The following is a 19,639-nucleotide window of genomic DNA, read 5'->3' on the forward strand; positions in this document are numbered from 1 at the left end:
AACTTGGCAGTCACACAAACACAGTGACACACACACGCAGAGACAGACACACACATGCAGAGACACAGACACACACGCAGAGACATAGACACACACGCAGAGACAGACACACAGACGCACACGCAGAGACACATAGACACACACAGAGACACATAGACACAGAGACACATAGACACACGTAGAGACATAGACACACACGCAACCACAGACACACACGCAGAGACAGACACACAGACACACACAGAGACACATAGACACACACGCAGAGACAGACACACACGCAGAGACATACACACACGCAGAGACAGACACACATGCAGAGACACAGACACACCGATACAGACACACACACGCCGAGACAGACAACAACCGCCATTCGCCACTAAGTGGCGGTGACGTCACCACGACGCTTGTGCCAGGCTATGTACACCCTGAGGCCACGTGAAGTGTCGAACGCCCGCTGGCAGGAGGTCACGGGGCAGACCCAGGTGCCACAGGTCGACTGACTGAGATGACTGAGATGACTGGCTGATGCACCACCTGTGCCCCCTACTGTGCCAACCTGCTGTGCTTTAGCCACCCGGTGCTCCACTCGTTGTTGAGTAGTGGCCTAGACACACACACAGACATCACACACACACAAGACACACACACAGACATCACACACACACATTACACACACAGACATCACACACAGACATCACACACACACACAAGACACACACACAGACAACACACACACACACACAAGACACACACACACAAGACACACAGAGACATCACACACACACAGACAACACACACACAACACACACACAGACATCACACACACACAAGACACACGCAGACATCACACACACACACAAGACACACGCAGACATCACACACACACACAAGACACACACAGACATCACACACAGACAGACATCACACACACACACAAGACACACGCAGACATCACACACACACACAAGATACACACAGACATCACACACACACACAAAACACCACACAGAAGACACACAGACATCACACACACACAGACATCACACACACACAAGACACCACACACAAGACACACACAGACATCACACACACACACACAAGACACACACACAGACATCACACACACACACATCACACACACACACAGACATCACACACACACAAGACACCACACACAAGACACACACAGACATCACACACAAGACACACACACAGACATCACACACACACACACAGACATCACACACACAAGACACACACACTTGACACACACACAGACATCACACACACAGACATCACACACAGACATCACACACACACACAAGACACACACAGACATCACACACACACACATGACACACACACAGACATCACACACAGACATCACACACACAAGACACACACACAGACATCACACACATGACACACACAGACATCACACACACACAGACATCACACACAGACATCACACACACACACAAGACACACACAGACATCACACACACAGACATCACACACACACAGACATCACACACACACACAAGACACACACACATGACACACACACAGACATCACACACACACAAAGACCCCCCGTACAGACTGTAGGGGCAAGTGCTGTAAGCGAGTAGCAGCACCTATAAGGGCCGGCACGGCACACGAGGGGGTGGGTGGCCAACACCACGCCCGACCGCCTTTGTCTCCCCCAGTGGTGATGTTTACTACACACCACTACACCAGGTACTCATTTGAGGCTGAATCGACCTAGGGGAGGCCCAGGACCGATTCAGATAATCGTCGCCGGCGGTGGCTGTGGAAGGGGTATAGAACTCAGGCCGCCCGGTTCGTAGCGCGGCGTAGCGCTAACCACTACACTACCGCTCCCCACATACACACACAACACACACATCACACACAGAGACGCACACACAGAGACTCACACGGAGGCACACACGTACACACACGGAGACACACACACAGAGACACACACACCACACACAGAGACACACATCACACACAGAGACACACACAGAGACACACACAGAGACACACACACCACACACAGAGACACACATCACACACAGAGACACACACAGAGACACACACAGAGACACACAAAGACACACACATTACACACAGAGACACACAGACACACACACATCAACCAAACAGAGACACACACAAAGACACACACATCACACACACACAGACACACACACGAGACACACAGAGACACACACACATCACACACATCAAACAGAGATACACACACAGAGACACACACACACAGAGACACACACACAGACATCACACACACAAGACACACACAGACATCACACAGACATCACACACACACAAGACACACACAGACATCACACACACACAGACATCACACACACACAGACAAGACACACACAGACATCACACACAGACATCACACACACAAGACACTCACACAGACATCACACACAGACATCACACACACAGACATCACACACAGACATCACACACACAGACATCACACACACACAGACATCACACACACAAGACACACACAGACATCACACACAGACATCACACACACACAGACATCACACACACACAGACATCACACACACAAAGACATCACACACACAAGACACACACAGACATCACACACACAAAGACATCACACACACAAGACACACACAGACATCACACACACACAAGACACACACAGACATCACACACACACAAGACACTCACACAGACATCACACACACAGACATCACACACACACAAGACACTCACACAGACATCACACACAGACATCACACACACAGACATCACACACACACAAGACACACACACAGACATCACACACACAAGACACACACACAGACATCACACACACAGACAAGACACACACAGACATCACACACAGACATCACACACACACAAGACACACACACACAAGACACACACACACAAGACACACACACACAAGACACACACACACACAGACATCACACACACAGACATCACACACACAGACATCACACACACAGACATCACACACACAGACATCACACACACAGACATCACACACACAGACATCACACACACAGACATCACACACACAGACATCACACACACAGACATCACACACACAGACATCACACACACAGACATCACACACACAGACATCACACACACAGACATCACACACAGACATCACACACAAGACACACACAGACATCACACACACACAAGACACACATGAGATACACACAGATACACACATAATACAGATACAAAGACAAAGATCCCCCATATAGCCTTAACAGACTGTAGGGGCAAGTGCTGTTAGCGAGCACCTATGAAGGCCGGAACGGTACACGAGGGGGTGGGTGGCCAGCACCACGCCCGACCGCCTTTGTCTCCCTAGTGGCAATGTTTACACACCGCACCAGGTACTCATTTGAGGCTGAGTCGACCTAGGGGAGGCCCGGGACCGGTTCAGATAATCGTCACTGGTGTTGGCCGTGAGCGGGAATCGAACCCGGGTCGCCAGGTTCATAGCGCAGCGCGCTAACCGCTACACTATCGCTCCCCACATAATACAGATACACACACATATACACACATCACACACAGATACATACACACACATACACACAGATACACACACACAGATAAATACACATACACACACATACACACACATACACACAGATACACACACTATTACACTATTCAACTATAGACGAGAGACCTGCAGTGATCTATCAGTGCAGGAGCGGAGCTGCTGTGAGGCGAGGCGCTTGGAGCTCTCTGATTGGTCCAAGCGGCGACTTGGAGCCAATCAGATTTGATTCCTCCCTAGCCACGTGACCCGGGATTTTTTTTTCCCGCCAAATTTTTGAGACTCCTCGTCGGCCAGGCGCCATTTTGAGAGTCGTGAGGTGCGGATTTGAATTTTTTTTATTTCGTAGCAGAAATTAACGACGATGACGACCCCCCAGGGGTGCGAGATCGCCTCTCGTGAGGGAAAACGTGAGGTAAAAAGTGGCCTCAAATGTCCAGCCCGTGATTCGCAGATAGTTTAAATATGCACTGTTGAATCTATGTGCAGTGTTGGGTTTATGGGACAGTGTTGAATCTATGGGCAGTGCTGAGTCTATGGGGCAGTGCTGAGTCTATGGGACAGTGCTGAGTCTATGGGGCAGTGTTGAGTCTATGGGGCAGTGCTGAGTCTATGGGACAGTGCTGAGTCTATGGGACAGTGCTGAGTCTATGGGACACTGCTGAGTCTATGGGGCAGTGCTGAGGCTATGGTCATTGACAAAATAAAAACGATTTAATTTGTGAATAGTTTGCCTCGTGAGGGGCATAAGATGTGCCAGTATTCGTCGAGATGACTGTTTTCTTTTCACCCTGCGAGTCATTTATTGCTTAAAGGAGACATCGTGGAGGGAAACAATGGGAGTGATATAAAACTACATCTGTGTGCTTTGTGGTTGTTCCTACAAGTAACTAAACCTACCCACGTGACGCGGGAGTTTTTTCCCCGCCACATTTTTTTTGGCTCCTCCCCACCCCCGCCTTGGAGCCAATCAGGTTTCGTTCCCTCCTACCCACGTGACACGAGATTTTTTTTTATCCCGCTAAATTATTTTGGCGTCTCGCCCTCCTCGCTACGCCTTGGAGCCAATCAGGTTTGAGTCCTCTCTACCCACGTGACGTGATATGTTTTTCCCGCCAAATTTTTTGTGACTCCTTTTCCTCGGCCAGGCGCCGTTTTTAAAGTCGTGAGGTGCGGTTTTGATATTTTTTTTATTTCGGAGCAGAAATTAACGACGATGACGACCCCCCAGGGGTGCGAGATCGCCTCTCGTGAGGGAAAACGTGAGGTAAAAAGTGGCCTCAAATGTCCAGCCCGTGATTCGCAGATAGTTTACAAATGCACTGTTGAGTTTATGGGCAGTGATGAGTCTATGGGACAGTGCTGAGTCTATGGGGCAGTGCTGAGTCTATGGGGACAGTGTTGAGTCTATGGGGCAGTGCTGAGTCTATGGCACAGTGATGAGTCTATGGGACAGTGCTGAGTCTATGGGACAGTGCTGAGTCTATGGCACAGTGCTGAGTCTATGGGACAGTGCTGAGTCTATGGGACAGTGCTGAGTCTATGGGACAGTGTTGAGTCTATGGGACAGTGCTGAGTCTATGGGACAGTGCTGAATCTATGGGACAGTGGTGGGTCTATGGGGCAGTGCTGAGTCTATGGGACAGTGCTGAGTCTATGGGACAGTGCTGAGTCTATGGGGCAGTGCTGAGTCTATGGGACAGTGCTGAGTCTATGGGACAGTGCTGAGTCTATGGGACAGTGCTGAGTCTATGGGGCAGTGCTGAGTCTATGGGACAGTGTTGAGTCTATGGGGCAGTGTTGAGTCTATGGGACAGTGCTGAGTCTATGGGGCAGTGCTGAGGCTATGGTCATTGACAAAATACAAACGATTTAATTTGTGAATAGTTTACCTCGTGAGGGGCATAAGATGTGCCAGTATTCGTCGAGATGACTGTTTTCTTTACACCCCGCGAGTCATTTATTGCTTAAAGGAGACATCGTGGAGGGAAACAATGGGAGTGATATAAAACTACATCTGTGTGCTTTGTGGTTGTTCCTACACGAATGTAGACTGTAGTAATGGTTATTAACCAGAGTGTACTGACAGTCTATAATGTAGACTGTAGTAATGGTTATTAAGTATGGTGAGTGTACTGACAGTCTATAATGTAGACTGTAGTAATGGTTATTAAGTATGGTGAGTGTACTGACAGTCTATAATGTAGACTGTAGTAATGGTTATTAAGTATGGTGAGTGTACTGACAGTCTATAATGTAGACTGTAGTAATGGTTATTAACCAGAGTGTACTGACAGTCTATAATGTAGACTGTAGTAATGGTTATTAAGTATGGTGAGTGTACTGACAGTCTATAATGTAGTCTGTAGCCTGGTTATTAAGTATGGTGAGTGTACTGACAGTCTATAATGTAAACTGTAGCCTGGTTATTAAGTATGGTGAGTGTACTGAGAGTCTATAATGTAGACTGTAGTAATGGTTATTAATTCTGGGTGAGTGTACTGACAGTCTATAATGTAGACTGTAGTAATGGTTATTAAGTATGGTGAGTGTACTGATAGTCTATAATGTAGACTGTAGTAATGGTTATTAAGTATGGTGAGTGTACTGACAGTCTATAATGTAGACTGTAGTAATGGTTATTAAGTATGGTGAGTGTACTGACAGTCTATAATGTAGACTGTAGTAATGGTTATTAAGTATGGTGAGTGTACTGAGAGTCTATAATGTAGACTGTAGCCTGGTTATTAAGTATGGTGAGTGTACTGACAGTCTATAATGCAAACTGTAGCCTGGTTATTAAGTATGGTGAGTGTACTGAGAGTCTATAATGTAGACTGTAGTAATGGTTATTAATTCTGGGTGAGTGTACTGACAGTCTATAATGTAGACTGTAGTAATGGTTATTAAGTATGGTGAGTGTACTGACAGTCTATAATGTAGACTGTAGTAATGGTTATTAAGTATGGTGAGTGTACTGACAGTCTATAATGTAGACTGTAGTAATGGTTATTAAGTATGGTGAGTGTACTGACAGTCTATAATGTAGACTGTAGTAATGGTTATTAACCAGAGTGTACTGACAGTCTATAATGTAGACTGTAGTAATGGTTATTAAGTATGGTGAGTGTACTGACAGTCTATAATGTAGTCTGTAGCCTGGTTATTAAGTATGGTGAGTGTACTGACAGTCTATAATGTAGACTGTAGTAATGGTTATTAAGTATTGTGAGTGTACTGACAGGCTATAATGTAGACTGTAGCCTGGTTATTAAGTATGGTGAGTGTACTGACAGTCTATAATGTAGACTGTAGTAATGGTTATTAAGCTGAGTGAGTGTACTGACAGTTTATAATGTAGACTGTAGTAATGGTTATTAAGCTGAGTGAGTGTACTGACAGTTTATAATGTAGACTGTAGTAATGGTTATTAAGTATGGTGAGTGTACTGAGAGTCTATAATGTAGACTGTAGCCTGGTTATTAAGTATGGTGAGTGTACTGACAGTCTATAATGTAAACTGTAGCCTGGTTATTAAGTATGGTGAGTGTACTGAGAGTCTATAATGTAGACTGTAGTAATGGTTATTAATTCTGGGTGAGTGTACTGACAGTCTATAATGTAGACTGTAGTAATGGTTATTAAGTATGGTGAGTGTACTGATAGTCTATAATGTAGACTGTAGTAATGGTTATTAAGTATGGTGAGTGTACTGACAGTCTATAATGTAGACTGTAGTAATGGTTATTAAGTATGGTGAGTGTACTGACAGTCTATAATGTAGACTGTAGTAATGGTTATTAAGTATGGTGAGTGTACTGAGAGTCTATAATGTAGACTGTAGCCTGGTTATTAAGTATGGTGAGTGTACTGACAGCCTATAATGCAAACTGTAGCCTGGTTATTAAGTATGGTGAGTGTACTGAGAGTCTATAATGTAGACTGTAGTAATGGTTATTAATTCTGGGTGAGTGTACTGACAGTCTATAATGTAGACTGTAGTAATGGTTATTAAGTATGGTGAGTGTACTGATAGTCTTTAATGTAGACTGTAGTAATGGTTATTAAGTATGGTGAGTGTACTGACAGTCTATAATGTAGACTGTAGTAATGGTTATTAAGCTGAGTGAGTGTACTAGCAGTCTATAATGTAGACTGTAGCCTGGTTATTAAGCTGGGTGAGTGTACTGAAAGTCTATAATGTAGACTGTAGTAATGGTTATTAAGTATGGTGAGTGTACTGACAGTCTATAATGTAGACTGTAGTAATGGTTATTAAGCTGAGTGAGTGTACTGACAGTTTATAATGTAGACTGTAGTAATGGTTATTAAGCTGAGTGAGTGTACTGACAGTTTATAATGTAGACTGTAGTAATGGTTATTAAGTATGGTGAGTGTACTGAGAGTCTATAATGTAGACTGTAGCCTGGTTATTAAGTATGGTGAGTGTACTGACAGTCTATAATGTAAACTGTAGCCTGGTTATTAAGTATGGTGAGTGTACTGAGAGTCTATAATGTAGACTGTAGTAATGGTTATTAATTCTGGGTGAGTGTACTGACAGTCTATAATGTAGACTGTAGTAATGGTTATTAAGTATGGTGAGTGTACTGATAGTCTATAATGTAGACTGTAGTAATGGTTATTAAGTATGGTGAGTGTACTGACAGTCTATAATGTAGACTGTAGTAATGGTTATTAAGTATGGTGAGTGTACTGACAGTCTATAATGTAGACTGTAGTAATGGTTATTAAGTATGGTGAGTGTACTGAGAGTCTATAATGTAGACTGTAGCCTGGTTATTAAGTATGGTGAGTGTACTGACAGCCTATAATGCAAACTGTAGCCTGGTTATTAAGTATGGTGAGTGTACTGAGAGTCTATAATGTAGACTGTAGTAATGGTTATTAATTCTGGGTGAGTGTACTGACAGTCTATAATGTAGACTGTAGTAATGGTTATTAAGTATGGTGAGTGTACTGATAGTCTTTAATGTAGACTGTAGTAATGGTTATTAAGTATGGTGAGTGTACTGACAGTCTATAATGTAGACTGTAGTAATGGTTATTAAGCTGAGTGAGTGTACTAGCAGTCTATAATGTAGACTGTAGCCTGGTTATTAAGCTGGGTGAGTGTACTGAAAGTCTATAATGTAGACTGTAGTAATGGTTATTAAGTATGGTGAGTGTACTGACAGTCTATAATGTAGACTGTAGTAATGGTTATTAAGTATGGTGAGTGTACTGACAGTCTATAATGTAGACTGTAGTAATGGTTATTAAGTATGGTGAGTGTACTGACAGTCTATAATGTAGACTGTAGTAATGGTTATTAACCAGAGTGTACTGACAGTCTATAATGTAGACTGTAGTAATGGTTATTAAGCTGAGTGAGTGTACTGACAGTCTATAATGTAGACTGTAGCCTGGTTATTAAGCTGAGTGTACTGACAGTCTATAATGTAGACTGTAGTAATGGTTATTTATTATGGTGAGTGTACTGACAGTCTATAATGTAGACTGTAGTAATGGTTATTAAGTATGGTGAGTGTACTGACAGTCTATAATGTAGACTGTAGTAATGGTTATTAACCTGAGTGAGTTTACTGACAGTCTATAATGTAGACTGTAGTAATGGTTATTAAGTATGGAGAGTGTACTGACAGTCTATAATGTAGACTGTAGTAATGGTTATTAAGCTGAGTGAGTGTACTGACAGTCTATAATGTAGACTGTAGCCTGGTTATTAAGCTGAGTGTACTGACAGTCTATAATGTAGACTGTAGTAATGGTTATTTATTATGGTGAGTGTACTGACAGTCTATAATGTAGACTGTAGTAATGGTTATTAAGTATGGTGAGTTTACTGACAGTCTATAATGTAGACTGTAGTAATGGTTATTAACCTGAGTGAGTGTACTGACAGTCTATAATGTAGACTAGTAATGGTTATTAACCTGAGTGAGTGTACTGACAGTCTATAATGTAGACTGTAGCCTGGTTATTCAGCTGGATGAGTGTACTGACAGTCTATAATGTAGACTGTAGCCTGGTTATTAAGTATGGTGAGTGTACTGACAGTCTATAATGTAGACTGTAGTAATGGTTATTAAGCTGAGTTAGTGTACTGACAGTCTATAATGTAGACTGTAGCCTGGTTATTAAGCTGAGTGTACTGACAGTCTATAATGTAGACTGTAGTAATGGTTATTTATTATGGTGAGTGTACTGACAGTCTATAATGTAGACTGTAGTAATGGTTATTAAGTATGGTGAGTGTACTGACAGTCTATAATGTAGACTGTAGTAATGGTTATTAACCAGAGTGTACTGACAGTCTATAATGTAGACTGTAGTAATGGTTATTAAGTATGGTGAGTGTACTGACAGTCTATAATGTAGTCTGTAGCCTGGTTATTAAGTATGGTGAGTGTACTGACAGTCTATAATGTAAACTGTAGCCTGGTTATTAAGTATGGTGAGTGTACTGAGAGTCTATAATGTAGACTGTAGTAATGGTTATTAATTCTGGGTGAGTGTACTGACAGTCTATAATGTAGACTGTAGTAATGGTTATTAAGTATGGTGAGTGTACTGATAGTCTATAATGTAGACTGTAGTAATGGTTATTAAGTATGGTGAGTGTACTGACAGTCTATAATGTAGACTGTAGTAATGGTTATTAAGTATGGTGAGTGTACTGACAGTCTATAATGTAGACTGTAGTAATGGTTATTAAGTATGGTGAGTGTACTGAGAGTCTATAATGTAGACTGTAGCCTGGTTATTAAGTATGGTGAGTGTACTGACAGTCTATAATGCAAACTGTAGCCTGGTTATTAAGTATGGTGAGTGTACTGAGAGTCTATAATGTAGACTGTAGTAATGGTTATTAATTCTGGGTGAGTGTACTGACAGTCTATAATGTAGACTGTAGTAATGGTTATTAAGTATGGTGAGTGTACTGACAGTCTATAATGTAGACTGTAGTAATGGTTATTAAGTATGGTGAGTGTACTGACAGTCTATAATGTAGACTGTAGTAATGGTTATTAAGTATGGTGAGTGTACTGACAGTCTATAATGTAGACTGTAGTAATGGTTATTAAGTATTGTGAGTGTACTGACAGTCTATAATGCAAACTGTAGCCTGGTTATTAAGTATGGTGAGTGTACTGAGAGTCTATAATGTAGACTGTAGTAATGGTTATTAATTCTGGGTGAGTGTACTGACAGTCTATAATGTAGACTGTAGTAATGGTTATTAAGTATGGTGAGTGTACTGACAGTCTATAATGTAGACTGTAGTAATGGTTATTAAGTATGGTGAGTGTACTGACAGTCTATAATGTAGACTGTAGTAATGGTTATTAAGTATGGTGAGTGTACTGACAGTCTATAATGTAGACTGTAGTAATGGTTATTAAGTATTGTGAGTGTACTGACAGGCTATAATGTAGACTGTAGCCTGGTTATTAAGTATGGTGAGTGTACTGACAGTCTATAATGTAGACTGTAGTAATGGTTATTAAGCTGAGTGAGTGTACTGACAGTTTATAATGTAGACTGTAGTAATGGTTATTAAGCTGAGTGAGTGTACTGACAGTTTATAATGTAGACTGTAGTAATGGTTATTAAGTATGGTGAGTGTACTGAGAGTCTATAATGTAGACTGTAGCCTGGTTATTAAGTATGGTGAGTGTACTGACAGTCTATAATGTAAACTGTAGCCTGGTTATTAAGTATGGTGAGTGTACTGAGAGTCTATAATGTAGACTGTAGTAATGGTTATTAATTCTGGGTGAGTGTACTGACAGTCTATAATGTAGACTGTAGTAATGGTTATTAAGTATGGTGAGTGTACTGATAGTCTATAATGTAGACTGTAGTAATGGTTATTAAGTATGGTGAGTGTACTGACAGTCTATAATGTAGACTGTAGTAATGGTTATTAAGTATGGTGAGTGTACTGACAGTCTATAATGTAGACTGTAGTAATGGTTATTAAGTATGGTGAGTGTACTGAGAGTCTATAATGTAGACTGTAGCCTGGTTATTAAGTATGGTGAGTGTACTGACAGCCTATAATGCAAACTGTAGCCTGGTTATTAAGTATGGTGAGTGTACTGAGAGTCTATAATGTAGACTGTAGTAATGGTTATTAATTCTGGGTGAGTGTACTGACAGTCTATAATGTAGACTGTAGTAATGGTTATTAAGTATGGTGAGTGTACTGATAGTCTTTAATGTAGACTGTAGTAATGGTTATTAAGTATGGTGAGTGTACTGACAGTCTATAATGTAGACTGTAGTAATGGTTATTAAGCTGAGTGAGTGTACTAGCAGTCTATAATGTAGACTGTAGCCTGGTTATTAAGCTGGGTGAGTGTACTGAAAGTCTATAATGTAGACTGTAGTAATGGTTATTAAGTATGGTGAGTGTACTGACAGTCTATAATGTAGACTGTAGTAATGGTTATTAAGCTGAGTGAGTGTACTGACAGTTTATAATGTAGACTGTAGTAATGGTTATTAAGCTGAGTGAGTGTACTGACAGTTTATAATGTAGACTGTAGTAATGGTTATTAAGTATGGTGAGTGTACTGAGAGTCTATAATGTAGACTGTAGCCTGGTTATTAAGTATGGTGAGTGTACTGACAGTCTATAATGTAAACTGTAGCCTGGTTATTAAGTATGGTGAGTGTACTGAGAGTCTATAATGTAGACTGTAGTAATGGTTATTAATTCTGGGTGAGTGTACTGACAGTCTATAATGTAGACTGTAGTAATGGTTATTAAGTATGGTGAGTGTACTGATAGTCTATAATGTAGACTGTAGTAATGGTTATTAAGTATGGTGAGTGTACTGACAGTCTATAATGTAGACTGTAGTAATGGTTATTAAGTATGGTGAGTGTACTGACAGTCTATAATGTAGACTGTAGTAATGGTTATTAAGTATGGTGAGTGTACTGAGAGTCTATAATGTAGACTGTAGCCTGGTTATTAAGTATGGTGAGTGTACTGACAGCCTATAATGCAAACTGTAGCCTGGTTATTAAGTATGGTGAGTGTACTGAGAGTCTATAATGTAGACTGTAGTAATGGTTATTAATTCTGGGTGAGTGTACTGACAGTCTATAATGTAGACTGTAGTAATGGTTATTAAGTATGGTGAGTGTACTGATAGTCTTTAATGTAGACTGTAGTAATGGTTATTAAGTATGGTGAGTGTACTGACAGTCTATAATGTAGACTGTAGTAATGGTTATTAAGCTGAGTGAGTGTACTAGCAGTCTATAATGTAGACTGTAGCCTGGTTATTAAGCTGGGTGAGTGTACTGAAAGTCTATAATGTAGACTGTAGTAATGGTTATTAAGTATGGTGAGTGTACTGACAGTCTATAATGTAGACTGTAGTAATGGTTATTAAGCTGAGTGAGTGTACTGACAGTTTATAATGTAGACTGTAGTAATGGTTATTAAGCTGAGTGAGTGTACTGACAGTTTATAATGTAGACTGTAGTAATGGTTATTAAGTATGGTGAGTGTACTGAGAGTCTATAATGTAGACTGTAGCCTGGTTATTAAGTATGGTGAGTGTACTGACAGTCTATAATGTAAACTGTAGCCTGGTTATTAAGTATGGTGAGTGTACTGAGAGTCTATAATGTAGACTGTAGTAATGGTTATTAATTCTGGGTGAGTGTACTGACAGTCTATAATGTAGACTGTAGTAATGGTTATTAAGTATGGTGAGTGTACTGATAGTCTATAATGTAGACTGTAGTAATGGTTATTAAGTATGGTGAGTGTACTGACAGTCTATAATGTAGACTGTAGTAATGGTTATTAAGTATGGTGAGTGTACTGACAGTCTATAATGTAGACTGTAGTAATGGTTATTAAGTATGGTGAGTGTACTGAGAGTCTATAATGTAGACTGTAGCCTGGTTATTAAGTATGGTGAGTGTACTGACAGCCTATAATGCAAACTGTAGCCTGGTTATTAAGTATGGTGAGTGTACTGAGAGTCTATAATGTAGACTGTAGTAATGGTTATTAATTCTGGGTGAGTGTACTGACAGTCTATAATGTAGACTGTAGTAATGGTTATTAAGTATGGTGAGTGTACTGATAGTCTTTAATGTAGACTGTAGTAATGGTTATTAAGTATGGTGAGTGTACTGACAGTCTATAATGTAGACTGTAGTAATGGTTATTAAGCTGAGTGAGTGTACTAGCAGTCTATAATGTAGACTGTAGCCTGGTTATTAAGCTGGGTGAGTGTACTGAAAGTCTATAATGTAGACTGTAGTAATGGTTATTAAGTATGGTGAGTGTACTGACAGTCTATAATGTAGACTGTAGTAATGGTTATTAAGTATGGTGAGTGTACTGACAGTCTATAATGTAGACTGTAGTAATGGTTATTAAGTATGGTGAGTGTACTGACAGTCTATAATGTAGACTGTAGTAATGGTTATTAACCAGAGTGTACTGACAGTCTATAATGTAGACTGTAGTAATGGTTATTAAGCTGAGTGAGTGTACTGACAGTCTATAATGTAGACTGTAGCCTGGTTATTAAGCTGAGTGTACTGACAGTCTATAATGTAGACTGTAGTAATGGTTATTTATTATGGTGAGTGTACTGACAGTCTATAATGTAGACTGTAGTAATGGTTATTTATTATGGTGAGTGTACTGACAGTCTATAATGTAGACTGTAGTAATGGTTATTAAGTATGGTGAGTGTACTGACAGTCTATAATGTAGACTGTAGTAATGGTTATTAACCTGAGTGAGTTTACTGACAGTCTATAATGTAGACTGTAGTAATGGTTATTAAGTATGGAGAGTGTACTGACAGTCTATAATGTAGACTGTAGTAATGGTTATTAAGCTGAGTGAGTGTACTGACAGTCTATAATGTAGACTGTAGCCTGGTTATTAAGCTGAGTGTACTGACAGTCTATAATGTAGACTGTAGTAATGGTTATTTATTATGGTGAGTGTACTGACAGTCTATAATGTAGACTGTAGTAATGGTTATTAAGTATGGTGAGTTTACTGACAGTCTATAATGTAGACTGTAGTAATGGTTATTAACCTGAGTGAGTGTACTGACAGTCTATAATGTAGACTAGTAATGGTTATTAACCTGAGTGAGTGTACTGACAGTCTATAATGTAGACTGTAGCCTGGTTATTCAGCTGGATGAGTGTACTGACAGTCTATAATGTAGACTGTAGCCTGGTTATTAAGTATGGTGAGTGTACTGACAGTCTATAATGTAGACTGTAGTAATGGTTATTAAGCTGAGTTAGTGTACTGACAGTCTATAATGTAGACTGTAGCCTGGTTATTAAGCTGAGTGTACTGACAGTCTATAATGTAGACTGTAGTAATGGTTATTTATTATGGTGAGTGTACTGACAGTCTATAATGTAGACTGTAGTAATGGTTATTAAGTATGGTGAGTGTACTGACAGTCTATAATGTAGACTGTAGTAATGGTTATTAACCAGAGTGTACTGACAGTCTATAATGTAGACTGTAGTAATGGTTATTAAGTATGGTGAGTGTACTGACAGTCTATAATGTAGTCTGTAGCCTGGTTATTAAGTATGGTGAGTGTACTGACAGTCTATAATGTAAACTGTAGCCTGGTTATTAAGTATGGTGAGTGTACTGAGAGTCTATAATGTAGACTGTAGTAATGGTTATTAATTCTGGGTGAGTGTACTGACAGTCTATAATGTAGACTGTAGTAATGGTTATTAAGTATGGTGAGTGTACTGATAGTCTATAATGTAGACTGTAGTAATGGTTATTAAGTATGGTGAGTGTACTGACAGTCTATAATGTAGACTGTAGTAATGGTTATTAAGTATGGTGAGTGTACTGACAGTCTATAATGTAGACTGTAGTAATGGTTATTAAGTATGGTGAGTGTACTGAGAGTCTATAATGTAGACTGTAGCCTGGTTATTAAGTATGGTGAGTGTACTGACAGTCTATAATGCAAACTGTAGCCTGGTTATTAAGTATGGTGAGTGTACTGAGAGTCTATAATGTAGACTGTAGTAATGGTTATTAATTCTGGGTGAGTGTACTGACAGTCTATAATGTAGACTGTAGTAATGGTTATTAAGTATGGTGAGTGTACTGACAGTCTATAATGTAGACTGTAGTAATGGTTATTAAGTATGGTGAGTGTACTGACAGTCTATAATGTAGACTGTAGTAATGGTTATTAAGTATGGTGAGTGTACTGACAGTCTATAATGTAGACTGTAGTAATGGTTATTAAGTATTGTGAGTGTACTGACAGTCTATAATGCAAACTGTAGCCTGGTTATTAAGTATGGTGAGTGTACTGAGAGTCTATAATGTAGACTGTAGTAATGGTTATTAATTCTGGGTGAGTGTACTGACAGTCTATAATGTAGACTGTAGTAATGGTTATTAAGTATGGTGAGTGTACTGACAGTCTATAATGTAGACTGTAGTAATGGTTATTAAGTATGGTGAGTGTACTGACAGTCTATAATGTAGACTGTAGTAATGGTTATTAAGTATGGTGAGTGTACTGACAGTCTATAATGTAGACTGTAGTAATGGTTATTAAGTATTGTGAGTGTACTGACAGGCTATAATGTAGACTGTAGCCTGGTTATTAAGTATGGTGAGTGTACTGACAGTCTATAATGTAGACTGTAGTAATGGTTATTAAGCTGAGTGAGTGTACTGACAGTTTATAATGTAGACTGTAGTAATGGTTATTAAGCTGAGTGAGTGTACTGACAGTTTATAATGTAGACTGTAGTAATGGTTATTAAGTATGGTGAGTGTACTGAGAGTCTATAATGTAGACTGTAGCCTGGTTATTAAGTATGGTGAGTGTACTGACAGTCTATAATGTAAACTGTAGCCTGGTTATTAAGTATGGTGAGTGTACTGAGAGTCTATAATGTAGACTGTAGTAATGGTTATTAATTCTGGGTGAGTGTACTGACAGTCTATAATGTAGACTGTAGTAATGGTTATTAAGTATGGTGAGTGTACTGATAGTCTTTAATGTAGACTGTAGTAATGGTTATTAAGTATGGTGAGTGTACTGACAGTCTATAATGTAGACTGTAGTAATGGTTATTAAGCTGAGTGAGTGTACTAGCAGTCTATAATGTAGACTGTAGCCTGGTTATTAAGCTGGGTGAGTGTACTGAAAGTCTATAATGTAGACTGTAGTAATGGTTATTAAGTATGGTGAGTGTACTGACAGTCTATAATGTAGACTGTAGTAATGGTTATTAAGCTGAGTGAGTGTACTGACAGTTTATAATGTAGACTGTAGTAATGGTTATTAAGCTGAGTGAGTGTACTGACAGTTTATAATGTAGACTGTAGTAATGGTTATTAAGTATGGTGAGTGTACTGAGAGTCTATAATGTAGACTGTAGCCTGGTTATTAAGTATGGTGAGTGTACTGACAGTCTATAATGTAAACTGTAGCCTGGTTATTAAGTATGGTGAGTGTACTGAGAGTCTATAATGTAGACTGTAGTAATGGTTATTAATTCTGGGTGAGTGTACTGACAGTCTATAATGTAGACTGTAGTAATGGTTATTAAGTATGGTGAGTGTACTGATAGTCTATAATGTAGACTGTAGTAATGGTTATTAAGTATGGTGAGTGTACTGACAGTCTATAATGTAGACTGTAGTAATGGTTATTAAGTATGGTGAGTGTACTGACAGTCTATAATGTAGACTGTAGTAATGGTTATTAAGTATGGTGAGTGTACTGAGAGTCTATAATGTAGACTGTAGCCTGGTTATTAAGTATGGTGAGTGTACTGACAGCCTATAATGCAAACTGTAGCCTGGTTATTAAGTATGGTGAGTGTACTGAGAGTCTATAATGTAGACTGTAGTAATGGTTATTAATTCTGGGTGAGTGTACTGACAGTCTATAATGTAGACTGTAGTAATGGTTATTAAGTATGGTGAGTGTACTGATAGTCTTTAATGTAGACTGTAGTAATGGTTATTAAGTATGGTGAGTGTACTGACAGTCTATAATGTAGACTGTAGTAATGGTTATTAAGCTGAGTGAGTGTACTAGCAGTCTATAATGTAGACTGTAGCCTGGTTATTAAGCTGGGTGAGTGTACTGAAAGTCTATAATGTAGACTGTAGTAATGGTTATTAAGTATGGTGAGTGTACTGACAGTCTATAATGTAGACTGTAGTAATGGTTATTAAGCTGAGTGAGTGTACTGACAGTTTATAATGTAGACTGTAGTAATGGTTATTAAGCTGAGTGAGTGTACTGACAGTTTATAATGTAGACTGTAGTAATGGTTATTAAGTATGGTGAGTGTACTGAGAGTCTATAATGTAGACTGTAGCCTGGTTATTAAGTATGGTGAGTGTACTGACAGTCTATAATGTAAACTGTAGCCTGGTTATTAAGTATGGTGAGTGTACTGAGAGTCTATAATGTAGACTGTAGTAATGGTTATTAATTCTGGGTGAGTGTACTGACAGTCTATAATGTAGACTGTAGTAATGGTTATTAAGTATGGTGAGTGTACTGATAGTCTATAATGTAGACTGTAGTAATGGTTATTAAGTATGGTGAGTGTACTGACAGTCTATAATGTAGACTGTAGTAATGGTTATTAAGTATGGTGAGTGTACTGACAGTCTATAATGTAGACTGTAGTAATGGTTATTAAGTATGGTGAGTGTACTGAGAGTCTATAATGTAGACTGTAGCCTGGTTATTAAGTATGGTGAGTGTACTGACAGCCTATAATGCAAACTGTAGCCTGGTTATTAAGTATGGTGAGTGTACTGAGAGTCTATAATGTAGACTGTAGTAATGGTTATTAATTCTGGGTGAGTGTACTGACAGTCTATAATGTAGACTGTAGTAATGGTTATTAAGTATGGTGAGTGTACTGATAGTCTTTAATGTAGACTGTAGTAATGGTTATTAAGTATGGTGAGTGTACTGACAGTCTATAATGTAGACTGTAGTAATGGTTATTAAGCTGAGTGAGTGTACTAGCAGTCTATAATGTAGACTGTAGCCTGGTTATTAAGCTGGGTGAGTGTACTGAAAGTCTATAATGTAGACTGTAGTAATGGTTATTAAGTATGGTGAGTGTACTGACAGTCTATAATGTAGACTGTAGTAATGGTTATTAAGTATGGTGAGTGTACTGACAGTCTATAATGTAGACTGTAGTAATGGTTATTAAGTATGGTGAGTGTACTGACAGTCTATAATGTAGACTGTAGTAATGGTTATTAACCAGAGTGTACTGACAGTCTATAATGTAGACTGTAGTAATGGTTATTAAGCTGAGTGAGTGTACTGACAGTCTATAATGTAGACTGTAGCCTGGTTATTAAGCTGAGTGTACTGACAGTCTATAATGTAGACTGTAGTAATGGTTATTTATTATGGTGAGTGTACTGACAGTCTATAATGTAGACTGTAGTAATGGTTATTAAGTATGGTGAGTGTACTGACAGTCTATAATGTAGACTGTAGTAATGGTTATTAACCTGAGTGAGTTTACTGACAGTCTATAATGTAGACTGTAGTAATGGTTATTAAGTATGGAGAGTGTACTGACAGTCTATAATGTAGACTGTAGTAATGGTTATTAAGCTGAGTGAGTGTACTGACAGTCTATAATGTAGACTGTAGCCTGGTTATTAAGCTGAGTGTACTGACAGTCTATAATGTAGACTGTAGTAATGGTTATTTATTATGGTGAGTGTACTGACAGTCTATAATGTAGACTGTAGTAATGGTTATTAAGTATGGTGAGTTTACTGACAGTCTATAATGTAGACTGTAGTAATGGTTATTAACCTGAGTGAGTGTACTGACAGTCTATAATGTAGACTAGTAATGGTTATTAACCTGAGTGAGTGTACTGACAGTCTATAATGTAGACTGTAGCCTGGTTATTCAGCTGGAT

General features: G+C 39.4%; 1 protein-coding gene across 1 annotated transcript in view; it reads left to right on the top strand.

Annotated features, from left to right (window-relative positions):
* The first annotated feature begins 4,756 nt into the window (after positions 1 to 4,756).
* Positions 4,757 to 19,639, top strand: part of LOC142920776 (uncharacterized) — a 71,730-nt gene continuing 56,847 nt past the window's right edge. Inside the window, exon 1 of the mRNA XM_076062848.1 lies at positions 4,757 to 4,898. Coding sequence (XP_075918963.1) covers positions 4,848 to 4,898 — 51 coding nt within the window. The 5' untranslated portion in view covers positions 4,757 to 4,847. The remainder of the gene's footprint in view (positions 4,899 to 19,639) is intronic.

Source organism: Petromyzon marinus, unplaced genomic scaffold (assembly GCF_048934315.1).
Source record: "Petromyzon marinus isolate PM22_M1 ecotype Great Lakes invasive population unplaced genomic scaffold, UKy_Petmar_22M1.pri1.0 PM_G_Scaffold_76, whole genome shotgun sequence".
Taxonomy (NCBI): domain Eukaryota; kingdom Metazoa; phylum Chordata; class Hyperoartia; order Petromyzontiformes; family Petromyzontidae; genus Petromyzon; species Petromyzon marinus.